The 17296-nt window shown below is 35.1% G+C and overlaps 1 protein-coding gene and 1 long non-coding RNA gene across 3 annotated transcripts; both read right to left on the bottom strand.

Moving 5' to 3' along the window:
- Positions 1-1222: 1222 nt before the first annotated feature.
- LOC130717988 (uncharacterized) lies at positions 1223-4328 on the bottom strand. Of its 2 annotated transcripts, none has more exons than XR_009012504.1 (5): positions 3832-4328; positions 3630-3765; positions 3044-3107; positions 2378-2871; positions 1223-1750 (listed from the first exon to the last, which is right to left on the bottom strand). It is a non-coding gene; the product is annotated as an uncharacterized LOC130717988 (long non-coding RNA). The 2 variants fall into 2 exon arrangements; XR_009012505.1 differs by having other exon boundaries at positions 2378-2467.
- Positions 4329-11837: 7509 nt separating this feature from the next.
- LOC130718294 (actin-depolymerizing factor-like) lies at positions 11838-16160 on the bottom strand. Its single transcript, XM_057568845.1, has 3 exons — positions 16006-16160; positions 14394-14659; positions 11838-12321 (listed from the first exon to the last, which is right to left on the bottom strand). Exons 1-3 carry the CDS (start codon positions 16030-16032, stop codon positions 12171-12173), a joined length of 444 nt encoding a protein of 147 aa, XP_057424828.1. The 5' UTR covers positions 16033-16160; the 3' UTR covers positions 11838-12170.
- Positions 16161-17296: the final 1136 nt, after the last annotated feature.

Raw genomic sequence — 17296 nt, 5'->3', positions numbered from 1 at the left:
AATGATTTGTGGTTGGTACATTTTTAGTTGTCATCATACCTAGCGATGTAGACATGGCTCTGTTCGATGCTTCTATATACTTTCTTGCTTTGGCATTGTGGGTGTGTGGTACATTTAGTGGTGTTGGGTCTATTGTTCATGAGGGTGTATGAGTTGCGATTGGGTTGTTTTTCTTGCTTGCCTCCATGCTCTTAGGCTTTGGCCACCACCACAATCTACATCGGTCAATGTCCCGAGTCAATTGGCGGACCGGCTTGCACCGTTCCACATCCGACCGAGACACATCGTCAGCCCCCATCCGCTTCCCTCTCGACAACTTCAACTACTCTTTGACTATCTTTTCAAAGTCCTTTTCATCTTTGTCTTGCGGTACTTGTTCGCTATCGGTGTCTCGCCAGTATTTAGCCTTGGATGAAATTTACCGCTCGATTATGGTTGCATTCCCAAACAACTCAACTCGCCGGTAGCGCCTCGTGGCGCGACAGGGTCCGGGCACAACATGGCTCTCATCCTCTTTGACGCCCCTTTCTAGGGACTTGGGTCCGGTCCGCTACTGAGGGTGTTTCTCATACTACAATTTAGACGCCGGTAGCGACCAGTTCTCATGGTGAGCTCCTCCCAGTTCGCTCGCGTTACTAAGGGAATCCTTGTTAGTTTATTTTCATCCGCTTATTGATATACTTAAACTTAGCGGGTAGCCCCACCTGACCTGAGGTCTCATTATGAGCGTAGAGCTCAAGTTTTCAGTTTCTTATTTTTAATATCATCTCAGCTTAAGTCTTTTCTACGTTACAACTTGTTTAATTGGTCATTAAACATTAGATTTTTGGCCTTTGATCATGAATATATCCGTTGCAAAGAAAATGATATTTGACGGTTTTTCTGTTAGAAAAAGTAATCCTCCGATTGAGGTGTTGAACATTCTCCTATTCTAGTAACGGCGAGGTGCTTTACGTGGCTTCTTAGACGGTGTTATGCATGTCTCGTCGGGTCGTGTGATCTCGGCTGAACGCGATTTCTCCTGAAGTAAACTTTTTTTGATGAAAACGATTTCTCCTGAAGGATACTCTTTTGAAGAAAATGATTGTCAAAACGATTTCTCCTAAAGTAAACTCTTTTAAAGAAAATGATTATGAAAATCATATCTCTTGAAGTAAACTTTTTTTTGATGAAAATGATTGTAAAAGTGATTTCTTCTAATGTGAATTCTTTTGAAGAAAATGATTGTCAAAGCGATATCTCCATAAACTAATGATTTGTGGTTGGTGCATTTTTAGTTGTCATCAAACCTAGCGATGTAGACATGACTCTGCTCGATGCTTCTGTATACTTTCTTTCTTTGGCATTGTGGGTGTGTGGTACATTTAGTGGTGTTGGGTCTATTGTTCATGAGGGTGTAAGAGTTGCGATTGGGTTGTTTTTCGTGCTTGCCTCCATGCTCTTAGGCTTTGGCCACCACCACAATCTGCATCGGTCAATGTCCCGAGTCGATTGGCGGACCGGCTTGCACCGTTCCACATCCGACCGAGACACATCGTCTGCCCCCATTCGCTTCCCTCCTGACAACTTCAAGCACTCTTTGACTATCTTTTCAAAGTCCTATTCATCTTTCCCTTGCGGTACTTGTTCGCTATCAGTGTCTCGCCAGTATTTAGCCTTGGACGAAATTTGCCGCTCGATTATGGTTGCACTCCCAAACAACTCAACTCGCCGATAGCGCCTCGTGGTGCGACAGGGTCCGGGCAAAACACTACAACAAAACAGGCAGTTAGCGGCGGTTGAAAGTGGGACCGGCGGCGGTTAAAACCGCCGCTAAATATATCTGCCGGCGGTTGGCCAAGCGCCGCTAAGTTGAGCGTCGCGAGAGCTTTAGCGGCGGTTGTGCGGAACCGCCACGCAAACCGTCCCAAGATAGTTTGCGGCGGTTGTAACCGCCGCTAAGATCAATACATAAACGCATTCAATCTAAGAGTTTCCCGGCGATTTTAACCGCCGCTATTTATTTGGTGAACTTAACGGCGGTTTCAACCGCCGCCATGTCTCCAGAAAATTGAAAAAAAAAATTGCAAATTTTTTCAACCTGCTTTCTAATTTTGCATACATAATAAATTGATCCAAACAAGTTATACCACAAGAACTCCATTCAAACAAACCAAAATACTTCCATAAGTATTGTGTAGTAGAACACTAAGTATAAAAGAAATCAATTCCAAGTTCCAACCATACACTAAGTAACGCAACCTGCCAACCTCTAATGATAGAAAAAGCAAAATGCATAACAGATGAGTAAATTCTTAACAAACAGAGAAAGCAAGTTCCAGGATCCTCTTAATGCTTATGAGGGTCCTTGGCAAGAAATGAAGTTTGTGCATTTTACCTCTGCTCTTCCTCTTAAAATTAAGCAAATCAGCAACTCGAAAGAAAGAGAAAACCCAGTTTTCACTGCTTTTTCTCCAGCATGTCAATTCTGCCCAAAGAAAAAAATACTCTTATTATTCCATTGTTCTTTACACATACATAATAAAGCTTAGGTGTTTATATATGTTTAGCTAGGAATCCACCTAAGTCTATAAGAAGCATAAAAACAGTTAATCATATTACTTATAAAACAAAGAAGAACCATATTCATCCAACACATTTGGAAATAGACCATGAAAGAGTAAGTTGGAAGAATAATTTATGAATGTTATTTCTTGAGTTTGAATTGTACAGAAGTGATTTACATTATATAGACTTGTGAAAATTACTATTTGCCAAAAACAGAGCTATATTAAAGGAAGAGCTTAATACAAATATTTATAATAATTACTCAACTTCAGTTTGTTCAAGATTTGAGCTTGGGAAGTGCGAGTTTATATCAGCAGCTTCAACCTAAGTCAAAATGATAGAGTTACAACATTATTCACTATCATCCTATTCCAACCTTAGTGATAAGACATACAAAATGATTATAGTTACAAGAATATAAAAAATCATTAAAGGAATCTTGATACATCAAAGTTGAAGGGACTAGAAGTTACAAAAACATTATAAAAGGAATTACCAAGAAAGCATCCGAGTTTCTAGTTTCAGGAACATTATACGTTTCCATACCAGAACAGCCACCACTGTAGACAGTCCAAGAAACAAAACATAAGCACACATAACAATTCAAAAACTACTAAATGATAGAAAATAACATCAGAGATACAATGCAGAAAAACTATTGGGGGCACTTATCAATCAAGGATTAACACAATGAAGACTCAACAAACAACTAACTAATCAAATATCACTCTACCAATCAAACAAATTTGCCCTGCACCACTCCAGTTCGGTTGAACCCTAGATGCACATCTACAAAATGCTTCTAAATGGAGGAGCCAATACAGACACCCTTGAATTTCAGCTATTAAAATTACACAACAGCCAACTCAAGATCTCCAAAATCGAAATACAGAAACCAATTCCACAACGAAACCAAATAATGAAAAATTCAACTCCAACAAGCACAATCAAGTGCCCCACCGCAAACAAACACACAAGCAGAACCACAAAAGACCTACAATTATTCACAACGCATTGATGAAAAAGAACTTCAATCACAAAACAGAAATGAGGAATCGGCATGTAGAGAAAAGCGAAATTACCCAAAAACAAAGAAGGAGAAAATCAATCAATGCGTGGTCAGCGAAGAGCTTTTTGCAGAATCGGCGTTGTTGGAAGGGGCAAAGAGAGATGACGCAAGAGGGTTCTGCAACATCTTGTGATTGGAATCACGAAACCCTAACCATGAACACGAAACAGTGAAGATGGGAAACCAATTTTCCATAGAATAGATCTGAAACCTACCATGGAGATGATGCGAGACAGAGCGTGGCGATGTGCGTCGAGAAACGAAACGGAGATGAAGCTTAGCCGAGGGAGGAGAATCGAGTTCGAATTGGTTGTAGGTTTTGTCGTGGCTGAGTTTGGTAGCTCGATGGCGTCGTGGCTACTGATGGGTCGACGGTGAGGAGAGGGTCTCGAACCACAGGTGCCATGGTGGCTTAGGTCGATGGGGGTGAACCTAACCTAACATTTAGGGTTTTGTAGAAGAAGGTTGTGTCGTTATGATGAGAGAGGATGAAGATGGAGAAGACGACATGGTAGAGAGGACCATGGTGGAGAGGACGGAAAACAGACGGTTTGTGAGCGACACAGAGAGAGGTATGAGGGTCTTGGTGAAAGATTGGAATAGAGGGAACTGCAATTCTCTTCGTGCGTGTTGAGGATTTTGGATTTAAAAAACAGATACCGGCGGTTGGAACCGTCGTTAGCATAAAACATTTACCGGCAGACAAGACCAACCGCCGCAAACTGCCAAGTTTTAAATAGGAGCGACGACGGTTGCATAAACCGCCGCAAAAAAGTGGCCGCTAAATGCCTGCTTTCTTGTAGTGAAACATGGCTCCCATCCTCTTTGACGCCCCTTTCTAGGGACTTGGGTCCGGTCCGCTACTGAGGATGTTTCTCCAGACTACAATTCAGACGCCGGTAGCGACCGATTCTCATGGTGAGCTCTTTCCAGTTCGCTCGCTTTACTAAGGGAATCCTTGTTAGTTTATTTTCCTCCGCTTATTGATATACTTAAACTTAGCGGGTAGCCCCACCTGACCTGAGGTCTCATTATGAGCGTAGAGCTCAAGCAAGATAAAGTTTCCGTGATTGGTCTCGAGTGTTACTTATCCACCATCAATTATATTTTGATATTTAAAAATATCTTAACTTTCAAATAATTGGTGTATACAATTTTTTTTATGAATAATGTAGGAATTAATGACATTCAATTGAATTTATTCAAGTTTTCAGTTTCTTGCTTTTAATATCATCTTTTCAGCTTAAGTCTTTTCTACGTTACAACTTGTTAAATTGATCGTTAAACATTAGATTTATGGCCTTTGATCAGGAATATATATGTTGCAAAGAAACGGATATTTGACGGTTTTTTATAAGAAAAAGTAAAGGAGTGGTTGAAATATAGAGAAAAACCTCTTCCCCTAGAGTTTTTTTTATACATATTAAAATATTCACTTTTTATTTTATTTTGAGCATTGTTGTAGAGACTCCAATTCGTTTCGTTTTGAGTGCACAAATGTTGGGGAACATTGAGACGAGTTCTTCTTGTTTCATCTGTCTCTGGCTTCGGTGTGGAAGCAAACAACCTCCTCTAGCTTGAGTTGTTGCCTACGACTAGCTATGGTGCGATTAGCATGCTGTGTTGGTGTGGAATGCGTTGGACTTTGCTGGCGTTGTTCTCTTCAGTTTTGTTGTGTGTTGCCTCTGTTGTCATACATTGTTTTGTTGTGTTTTTGTTTCCTCCTTTTCAGGTTTTTTTGTTGTTGTATTGTTGTGCTTTTTCCTTCCTTCTTTTCTTGTTTGTTATTTTGTTGTTACCTTGAACTAGCCTCACTTAGGAGAGTATGTTTCCAAAACCTCTTTTATATCTATTTATCAATTCTCTTAAAAAAACACTTAAGCACAAATGTTAACATTCTTTACTTCTAAAAAAGTGATTATTCATTTTGATGATTAAATTTCCTTTTAATTAATGTATTAGTCAAACTTAAAAATGAAATGTAACTCGGTTTTAATGAAAGGATTGATAAATAAAAATTATTCAGATATATAAATTCACTAGTTAGAGTGCATGATGCATGTGCTTCTATTTATATAAAAAAATTGACCTTTCAGATCATTGTTCATAAAATAAATATGTGTGTTTGGTGGTTAGGGTATGATCAGAGCAGCATGATAGTGATTAGTGGGAGACAAGACAAACACAGATGAGAACAGAGGCAAAAGGATAGAGCATTGAACATGCCACAACAAGGGCTACTAGAAACTTCAACAATTTCATTAATATGGTATGCAGGGACTCCCTAGCTTCATTAATATTCAAACATGAAACATGATTGTTAGCAGTGTTTTCTGTCAAATACTCTTTATTCATCACTTTCTTATTCATCAGTTGAAATTCATATCACTATCTATCTCATATTTTTAGTGAACCTACTTGAATCTTAACGAATGATAGAGTGTTGAATAAACTATTAAAAAAGATAGTATCACTAGCAGTTTTCCAATTTAAATGTTGTATTATTTGTAATGTTTTTTTAATTAATCATTAGTAATTTTATTTATTGTGTTAATTTTTCACCCCTCTTATTTATTTTTCAGACAAAATTTCCTCTATATTTTGATATTTAAGAATATCTTAATTTTCAAATAATTCGTGTATTAAACTTTCTTTATGAATAATCTCAAAAAATAAAAATTCATTTTGATTGTTAAATTGCCTTTTTATTATTGCATCAGTCAAACTTATCAATGAAATGTAACTTAGTTATAATGAAATGATTAGTAAATAAAAATTATTTAGATATGTAAATTCATTAGAGTGCATGATGAATGTGCTTATATTTATGTGAGAAATGTGGACTTTTCATATCGTTGTTCATATAAAAGATACGCCTGTTTGGTGGCTATGATATGATAAGAGCAGGATGATAGTGATTAGAATGACAAGACATACATAGATAAGAGCGGAGCTAAAAGGATAGAGCATTGAACATGTCACTACTAAGGGCTACCAGAAACTTCCACAATTTCATTAATATGGTATGTAGGGATTTCCTAGTTTCAATAGTATTCAAACATGAAACATGATTATTAGCAATACTTTCTATCCAACACTCTCTATTTTACACTTCTTTTCATTAGTTGAAATTCAGATGACTGTCAGTCTCATATGTTTAGTTGACCTACTTGAACTTTAACCAATGACAGAGTGTTGAATAATCTATTGATAAAGAAAGTATTACTAGCACTTTTCCAATTTAAATGTTGTATTTGTTGTTAAAAAATGATTATTCATTTAGAACAACGATATTTAACAAAAACAACATTTAATTGGAAAAATGCTAGCAATACTTTCTTTTTAAATAGTTTTTTCAACACTCTATCATTGTTAAGATTTAAGTAGGTCCATTATAAATATGAGACTGACAGTTATCTGAATTTCAGCTGATGATTAGAAAGTGTGGAACAAAGAGTGTTGGGTAGAAAGTATTTCTAACAATCGTGTTCCATGTTAGAATATTAATGAAGTTAGGGAATCTCTGCATACAAAATTAATGAAATTGTGGAAGTTTTTGGTAGCCCCTAGTAGTGGCATGTTAAATGTTCTATCCTTCTGCTTATGTTCTCATATGTGTATGTTGTCTTCCACTAACCACTATCATCCTGCTCGTATCATATACTAACCACCAAAGATACATATTTTTTTATGAACAACGATCTAAAAGGTCCACCTTTTTCAAATAAATAGAAGCATATTCATCAGACACTCTAATGAATTTACATTTCTAAATAATTTTTATTTACTAATCCTTCATTAAAACAGAGTTACATTATATTTGAAAATTTGACTGATAAATTAATTAAAAGGTCATTTAATAATCAAAATGAATAATCACTTTTTTTAGATTATTCATAAAAAAAATTTATACACGAATTATTTGAAAATTAAGATATTTTTAAATATTAAAATATAGAGGAAATTTTGTCTGAAAAATACATAAGAGAGGTGAAAAATTAACACAATAAATAAAATTATTAATGACTAGTTAAAAAAACATTACAACAAATACAACATTTAAGTTGGCAAAATGCTAGTGATACTTTCTTTTTTAATAGTTTATTCAACACTCTGTCATTGGTTAAGATTCAAATAGGTCCACTAAAAATATGAGACAGATAGTGATCTGAGTTTCAACTGATGAATAAGAAAGTGTTGAATAAAGAGTGTTGGACAGAAAATATTGCTAACAATTATGTTTTATGTTTGAATATTAATGAAGCTAGAGAATCTCTGCATGACATATTAATGAAATTGTGTAAGTTTGTGGTAGCCCCTTGTAGTGGCATGTTCAATGCTCTATCCTTTTGCCTCTGTTCTTGTCTTGTCTCCCAATAATCACTATCATCCTGCTCTTGTCTTGTCTCCCAATAATCACTATCATCATGTTCTTATCATATCCTAACCACCAAACACACGTATTTATTTTATGAACAACGATTTGAAAGGTCCAACTTTTTTACATAAATAAAAGCACATTCATCATGCACTCTAGTGAATTTATATATTAATAATTTTTATTTAGGCTTAAAAGCACATTTGGTCCCCCACGAATGCGATATGTGTAAACATGGTCCCAAAACTATAAAAATGACATTCTTAGTCCCCGACGTTTCTCTCTGTTAACAATTTTGGTCCAGTTTCCCTTTTTCGTTAAAAGATAACGTTTTCTGGAAAACTCAGTCACCACCTTCATCTTCATTCTCTCCATTCTTCAACCACACAAACCAAACCATATCCGTCCTCACTCCTCGCTCAGCCACCACCACGACCAGAGGAACATATCTTTTGGGTAACGCCTGCGAAACAGAGGAAACTAGTAGTAGCTTACGAAATAGAGGAAGACATGAAGCCAGTAACCAGATAAAGCCAAAACAGATCTTTTGTTCTAAGCATAGACATGGGAGGTATCGATACATCTTCATCATCATTTGCAATTTCTATTTCACTCCTCACTTCCTCACAATTTCTCTGGTTCTTCAAATCAAGAAATTTCAACCTTTGAAGCTCTATCCCCATCTTCCCCAAGAATACCTTAGCCACCACCCACCAACCCAATCGCCTCGTCTTCTCCTCTTCTTCACTATTTTCAACCACCAAACCGAAATCTGCAGCCACCACAACAAATCTTCAAGCAAAGATTCAGATCTCGATGATGGGTCACCGAATCCCCCTTTTGGAACGAGAAATTTTGACAGAGACGGTGATGGGTAATCATTGCTACGATGGTGTGGGTGTTGGGAGTTGAGGGATTGGAGGAGGACGAAGCGTTCATATATAGGGTAAGTTTTCAGATCTAGGGGAAGCTATACTGATCTGAGAGGATGAAAGGCTACAAAGCAAGGAGTGAGTGGTAATGTTTTTTTATGGGAGATGAGTGGTACTGGATTCGTGGATAGGAAAAAAGATGATTTTCTTTCTTTTGGGATGGAAGATGATTTGTTGTCAATGGAATTGTTGAAAAATCATGTTTTATTTATTTATTTTGGGTTTGGTTGTAATGAGTATGGAATACTGTAGATGAAGATTAGAATGAAAGACGATGATTTTTTTTTCCTGGGTTTTCTAGAGAAAATGATGAAGATGATACTTGAAGATGGTGAATTTTTTTCTGGGTTTTCCAGAAAACGTTATTTTTTAACGGAAAAGGGAAAAAGGGACCAAAATTGATGACGGAGGGTAACGTCGGGGACTAAAAATGCTATTTTTAAAGTGTAGGGACCATGTTTGCACATATCACATTTGTGGGGGACCAAATATGCTTTTAAGCCTTAGCCTTTTATTTATCAATCCTTTCATTAAAACTGAGTTACTTTTCATTGATAAGTTTGACTGATATTAATTAAAAGGAAATTTAATAATCAAAATGAATAATCATTTTTATAGAAGTAAAGAAAGTTAACATTTATGCTTAAGTGTTTTTTTAATTATATATATATATATATATATATATATATATATATATATATATATATAAAAGAGGTATTGGGAACACACTCTTCTAAGTGAGTTTGAATTTGCCTCCTTAAAGATATGGAAGACCCTTGCACAATTCGCTTCAAGCATAAGTCTATCAATCTGGTTTAATTCTTGCAGCAATTTCCAAGGGCGATTCTGCTTCCTGCCCACCCATCCCACCGCTAGTGTAGAGCGATCTCAATAATAACATTTTGTACCCGGAACTCACTGTAGAACAACAAAGCATGCAGAATTTCTTACACCTTGGCCTGAAACGTCCATAAGATTCATGTGGCTTTGGAGAATAGAAATTTGTTATCTTATCCAGGCAGGATAAGTTCTGATTCAACTCTCCCCTTAGGATAACTTTTACACATGATAGTAAGATAAAAGACATAATTGCGTTATCCTATCTTGCTGTCACAACAAACAACATATTGTAGTAGGATATCATTACACTATTATATCTTGTCTGTTTATCATGCCCACCAAACAGACTCATAGTTCTGTCAACTATTACATACAAGTTTGAAAAGGTGATCAATTTTATTCCCTCCTATAGGGTCTAGATTGATTTTTTTTTCATCATTTTTTTTTTCATCTTTCATGGATTGTTTTGCTTATTTCTGTGGTTGAGAAACTGAAATGACTAACCTTAAATATTTCAGCGACAAATGTATATGAATGAAACATGACTTGAGTACAAGTCGTAAGGTATTATTAGCATTCGGAAGACCTAAGCAAGAAAACCACTTACCATATAAGGGTAAGTATTATGTGATGTGATTGAATTTGTAATAACTATTGAATATAGATAAACTTTATAAAGAAAGTTTTTTATTTCTTAGGAGGAACAAAACTGTCACTTACTTACAACATAATTTATGAAGAAAGTTGGTGGTGGATTTTATAGAGATCGTCATCGCCAACAATTTCATGGATTAAAACTTGATTAGAACCATGTGATTTCACAACACAAAGAGTGAGGTGAAATTCAACGTAAATATTGTCATCTTTAGGAAAAAATTCCAAATAAGGAAGTAGAAGGGTTTTGAAAGGGAATTAGAACATGTAGATTAACTAGGGTGCAAGATGAATGTGGAGGGATATTTGCTGCTCTCTTCCATGATATGTGCAAAAAGTTGACCACTTCGATCGTTGTTGATAAACAATAGGCTTAATAGCAGTTTTGGTCTCTAACTTATCATGAGTTGATAGTTCTGGTCCCTCAAGAAATTTATTAGCCTATAACGTCCCTCACGTTTATTAACTGTTGCAATTTTAATTTTTCATCAACTTTCATCCAATATTTAACGGGTTTTAATTAAAAAGTCAATTAAAAATAAGGCTTGAAGAACAGTTTTATGTTTTATGATTAACAATTTTATGGTTTATGGTTTTTTAATTGATATTTTAATTAAAAACCGTTAAATATTAGATGAAAGTTGACGGAAAACCAAAACTGCAACAATTCGTAAACGTGAGGGACGTTGTAGGCTAATAAATTCCATAAGGGACCCGAACTGCCAAATCGTGATAAGTGAGGGACCAAAAATGCTATTAAGCTTAAACAATACTGCTTAGTTCTTTCAACTATTACTGAAAAGTTTTAAAAGAAGATTAATTTTAGTCCCTATGATGACTAAATTTAACATTTTTTCATCTTTCAAATTCCTTTTTGCCTATTTATAATGTTGAAAACTAAACAGGCCGAGCCCTAAATATTTAAGGGACCAGTGTGTTTATTCAGTCTTTATTAGTAATATGAATGATACATGAGTTGAGTACAAGTAGTAAAGATATTAGCATTAGGATGACTAAGCAAGAATCCCACATAGCAAAAGAGTGAGTATTATGTAATCGAATCGAATATATAATAATATTCTATGTAGAACTATTGAAACTAGACAAACTTGATGAAGAAAGAAAGTGAAAGGGTTTAAACGAGAGTTAAAACATTGAGATTTTATAGTGCATCACGAATGTATTGGAATCCTCATTGCTTTCCTCCATGTTATGTGCAAAAAGTAGACCTTTTCAATCGTTGTTGATAAACAACACTTCTAGTTCTTTCAATCATAATTGAAAAGTTTCAAAAGCTGATCGATTTTAGTCCCTATAAGGACCAATTTTAAGAAATACTTCCTATCCTAGTGCTTCAGAAAAACAATGTTCTAAGGTTTGGACTAGAAACAAAAATACTAACAGGCAACAAATCAGATTCACAAAATGCCTCCATTGACAGAATTAAAATTTTATAGAACATAAGTCAAATTTTCAATACCCATGGTCATATTAATCTGCACCTGAGAAGCATCATGGTAGTAAGAAAGAGCTCAAATTCCCCGGCACTGAGGTTTCTGAGGAAGGAACCCTTAATCAGCCTTCAAAGGTGTAGATTATGTACTTTCAAACTAATCTATTTATGTAAAATGTGCCAGAACAGATTAAAGACCATATTAAAACTCAAGGGTATCAGTCAACCACATTCCCTGAGGCCTCAGATATCCTAACTACGTCACCCAGATATAACCCTTTCAGCTTGTGTAGGTGCTCAGTTTGCACGGTCTCGGAGGACTTCGAGATCCATCTCCGTTGGGTCTGTTGCCTGAATCTCATAATGTATTCCCTGCAGCTCCCTTCTGAACCTGTCTTTCGATGTTGCATAAAGCATCTTAGGGCGAATTCGGGCTACAGAAGGAGACCTGTGAAATATTCAGTTCAAGCAAAACTAAGGCAAAAAGAAATGTGCCAAACTACATAACAGTGAAACTTGCTCTGGTTTAATGCCACGACAGTAAATAAAAGGTGAATTTCCTCTGCATGAGAGATAAGATCTCCATATGCAAGTAGAAAATATTAGTGAATCAGACTTCAAAACTATAAACAAGCATTTTTTTTTTCAAGACTGTCCATCTTGCAGCCATACCCAGTTTACAAAATAATCACAACAGCTAAGAATAATCAACAGAGAAGCAAAGAAATGGATGAGCGATGGTTTAAGATACCATATGCAGAGACATGATACAATAGTTAGTATAAAGTGAAAAGTAAAAAAAAAATTATTGATAACACTGGTAATTTCCTCTGATTATTATTGATAAGAATAGAGAGATTACAACCTAGAAGCTCAATAGCAAATTGAACTGGAATCTAATTTCCAGCATGACTTCACCAACAAGCTATCCCCTATTTATACTACATAATTCTGCTAACGGTTTCTAACAACCTACAGCTGGCAACAGCTGTTTATTTAACCAACTAATACTAATTACATCTTAGGTCCCCAATCTAATTCACTTCACATTAGAACCCCTTCTTCTAGAGTAGACCCCTTCTTCTAGAGTAGACATGCTTGAACCTATTAATACTCCCCCTGAAAATTCACCTTGTCCTCAAGGTGAAGGACTGAATCCAATTGAATGCCAATGCTGAAAATGCACCACTATTCCACCAGGGTCCCATAGCCGAAAGCAAAGAGTCCAAAACATGTATGACTTGGGAAAAATCTTCACTGTCCTAAAATTCTTATTACTTATGCCCAGACTTTAAAGTATTTCTTTGAAATGTACTTAAAAACTAATTGGTGTGGTTCCCAATTCAACAAGGTATTTTACTAATTGAATTTCAATTTTGCTTGATCATACAGAAACAATTCCATACTCCATTTGAAAATATTAACTTGGAATACACCCTCGTATTATTTTCTTCTATTCTATCTAATAATAAAACTTGGACATCCATAAGCTTCTTTAAGCATACATACAAATAGACTAAAAAAGGAATATTGTCCTTTTCAAAAAACACAGATCTCAAACCAAGAGACTAGAAATCCTTCTACCTTAAAAAGTAAGTAACAAAACAACCAGTCTCTAATTCTAACCCATGACTTAAAGCATCGCCTCTATACTAAGTTTATTCTTTTATTTTGTTTTTCAATATTAAGCAAAGAGAAACCAATTGCTTAACTGAGATCTGCATTCCAATCCATGACTTCAAGAAAAGAGATTCATCCCAGATTCTGTAATTCTAACAAGAGAGTCAAGAGAAAAGTGTTCATTTATTCAAATCTATGGACTATTCTTTCGATGTATGTTTTTCAAGAAAATCCTATGATTGGTAAAGATCTAGTTAAATAATGATAGAATGTAAGTTAGACAATTCAAATAATTAAACACACTGAGAACTAGAAAGAGAGCTTTCATGGAGCAGCCATATCCTTGACAACAAGATGTTAAGCAAATAAAAAATGATAAAAAGAAAATATAGAAGTCTTTCAATTTGATATAAAAATATTGGAAACAAGATATAGTCTGGCTGTCAAATACATGAAACAATTTAGATTTAAGGATTTGTCAAAAAAGACTCAAAACACTTGATTGAGTCTCTGGTGCATACACGATGGACCTTGACACGAAGATTAAGAACAGGCATTACAAAGAAGAATACTAATCAAGTGAATAACAGGAATCATATCTAGACGTAAAAGATAATTCTATCATTGTTTAGAATTTACATTTGGTCAGCCACTTTCCACTTTGCCCCCGGATATATCTTCAGACGAGCACAGTGATTACTAAGCCCTCAGACTTCTTTTCTTAATTAACAATAATATATCTGTATTTGAAGACTTGAGTGTAGGGTATGCAAATGCAAGTATGGAACAGTAAATGCCATAGACACACACATGAAAAGCAGTGTGTAGCAAGAACTGTGTAATAAAATAGAACAAGTTAACATGCAACCTTTATGATTATAAAAGAAACTAAGTAACTACCATGCAATAAAAAAGATTTTGCTCTTTTGGCAGTTCTCAGGTGTCACAAAGTCAAAGTCAAAGACAGCATATCTGCAATCGTTCTCAGGCAAGGATGCAGTGAAATCTTCATAGCTCTCAGCAGGGCTTCCAGTTTTTTCGACCACAACCTCTTTCTTATTCTCATCAATTTTGAAAATAACATATCGATGTATTTTCTTCTTCTGCAGTTCCAGGAATGTGCTTACGCTTTGCTCAGCAACACCCATTCCAGAAGAGGCATTTCCCTACATTGAAGCTAAACATTAATTACATCTAAAAACCAAATTAATCCCAGCAATCAGAACAACAGCATGCTTAGCAAAGATTTTTTTTAAGAAACTAATAGCTTTTCTTTGAAAACTCTCTCAGGAAGAGGTCAAGAAGGAAAAATTACTTCAACAATTCAAAAGGGGAAACTATCATATACTTCTGGGGCTTGTGAATACTCTTACTTCAGGGGCATGAGGACAAAGATGCACATGCAGTATGTGTGTGAAAAATATGTCAAAGCTGACAACATGTGCCTACTTGTCTTGCATTAGAGAAATCTCTTAATTCTCATACAATAGACTAAGTGTGAAGACAAGCCTCCTAAAGCTGTTCACATCTCATTTGATAAGTAAGGCATGAAGTATCCAACAAGCTTTCATTTGATAGCATATGATCCAGTCTGATTTCTTATTAACCTTTTCACAATATCATCTGTAGCATGAACCCATTGAAACTTAGACCAAGGGGAGATCTTCTCATTTCTAAGTGCTGCAGAAATTGGCAAAGCAGGTTGAGAACTGGTTAACAGCTGCTTCTTGCTTCAGTTTTGGTTTAGGCTTGTAGCAAGAACCTTGTGCAGCATTTCCTGATTTACTCACTAAGCCCCATCCCTTGCCTCAGTTTCAGCACCTTATGAGCAAGATGGGAATTCTTAATCTCCATCTCCCATCTTGAGGGGGGTATTAGAGAGTTATACTGTTACTTATCGGTTAATTACATTCTGTTTTAGAGTTAGTTGTTAGCTCTATTATCTGTTTTTGATGTAGTTAGTTAACTGAGTAGATTGTAGTCATGTACATGTGATCTATTGGTACACCAAAAAGGCTAATGAAGAATCATCCAATTCTTACCAAATTTTCTGTAATCAACTTCTAATAACAACCATTACCAACATTGTACCGAAAACATTACACATGCAAGTTCCATCTCAAATGCATAATCAAAGAAGCATAGAAATACCAGAAGACAACACAAAAAATGAATAAAAGGACAAAAAAGTTGGATAGAGAAAACATCTATAATAAGATCAACATGGAACAAACTAAAAACTCGTGATTAAACAAGAAATTATATTCTAAACAAGAAAAACCGTAGCTCAGAATAGGAGGCGCCGACAAAGCAAAAATTAAGAAAAAAAAAATGAGACCCAAAATTTGTTATGTGAAGAACATCAAAATAAGCCAATGAACAAGCCAAATCCGACAGAGACAGAGGAAAAAACAACAACATTCGATGAAATCAATTAAGCAGACAACAGCATAGAGAAAATAAGGAAAATAAATTGAAGAAAAATTGGTGGAGAAAGCAGAGGGAAGCTTACCCCTCCAACCCTAGCTCTGAAAGCCATAGCTATGGAGTGTGGTAGTGCTACAGTGACTGAGGAGCAAAGAAAGAAAGAAACAAGACGGACTTTGTAGAGAGAAATTGTGTGGAGAGTGAAAGAGGGGAAAATAAAATACTGAGCCACCTAAAGGGGAAAATGAATTTTTGTTTTTTTTTTACTACTTGGAAAACAGTTCAGAATTTATGTGTAAAAAAAAAGTATACTCCAGAAAAATAAAATGAAAATAAAGTAAAAAAATGTCCTTGTCACTTGTCTCGAGGTAAAGGTAAGAGGAAGAGTAGATAGTAAATAGTAAATTGGAAGTAAAAAAGAAAACAAGGCAAAGCCTCTTTCCATCATATGACAATGGAAAGTTAACATGTGAATTTTTGTACATTTGAAAGATAAATTGCACTTTTTAGGAATTGAATAGGTCTCTTACACTTACCATTTGAGTTATCATTTGATATGACAAATGTAATGTATCCTTCTATTAAAATAACAACTTTAACACCAAAATGTGCATTTGAAATGTGTTATTTTTTATTTCATACTACCTCTCTCTGTTTTTTATTAACTACCCGCTCTGAAGAAAAAATTTGTTCATATATATTTGTCCACTTAGAGTTTCAAGAAAACATTAAATGATGTTTTTCCAAGAAATGTCCTTGCAGAAACAATAAATGAGGAAAAATAAAATGTATTATAAAGAGCGAAAAGAAAACAAATAATACTTTCATGAAATAAAAAAATTAATTGGACTTCTTAATATATGTATTTCTTCTCTTTCTAGACAGTTATATAGGAACAAAGGTAGTATTATCTAATGAGTATCTATAAAGTAAGGAATGCTTGGTTCAAGAAGTAAGTTGGATAAAAATGTTGAAAGGAAGAAAAATTGTATAAAAAACAAGGCTTAATACATCAGAAGGCCCATGTAATTGTAAAGGGAATCAAATCCAGGGCCTGAAAAATTTTCGCATCAAATTGGGTCCTTAAGAGTTTTTTTTTAATTCAATTGAGGCCAAAGTGTGCCAGCCCTCAATTTTGTCCCAGTCATCAATACCACGTGGCTTTTTTTATTATTTTTTAATTAAAAAAATAAAAAAAATTTCATTCCAACTCAATAATTAAATCAGAAAAAAATTTAAAAACTTAATAAAAAATCTTTATCATCATCATCCAATCCCTGATACATTTCATCATCCTCTTTAATTAACCCTATTAACACTTTAAAAAAAAACCTATTAACAGGGAAAAAAAACTCATCATCATCATCAAATTCCCC

This window comes from Lotus japonicus, chromosome 5, assembly GCF_012489685.1.
Source record: "Lotus japonicus ecotype B-129 chromosome 5, LjGifu_v1.2".
Taxonomy (NCBI): domain Eukaryota; kingdom Viridiplantae; phylum Streptophyta; class Magnoliopsida; order Fabales; family Fabaceae; genus Lotus; species Lotus japonicus.
Note: the sequence above shows the minus strand (reverse complement) of the source record. Positions and strands in the feature narration are given on the sequence as shown.

What these genes read in the sequence shown, in the direction of transcription:
- LOC130718294 (XM_057568845.1), bottom strand. Translation starts at nt 16,032, where the DNA reads ATGGCTTTCAGAGCTAGGGTTGGAGGG. An exon ending in TCAGAGCTAGGGTTGGAGGG is followed by an intron (nt 14,660 to 16,005) that starts GTAAGCTTCCCT and finishes GCTTCAATGTAG; the next exon opens with GGAAATGCCTCTTCTGGAAT. An exon ending in AAAATCTTTTTTATTGCATG is followed by an intron (nt 12,322 to 14,393) that starts GTAGTTACTTAG and finishes AATATTTCACAG; the next exon opens with GTCTCCTTCTGTAGCCCGAA.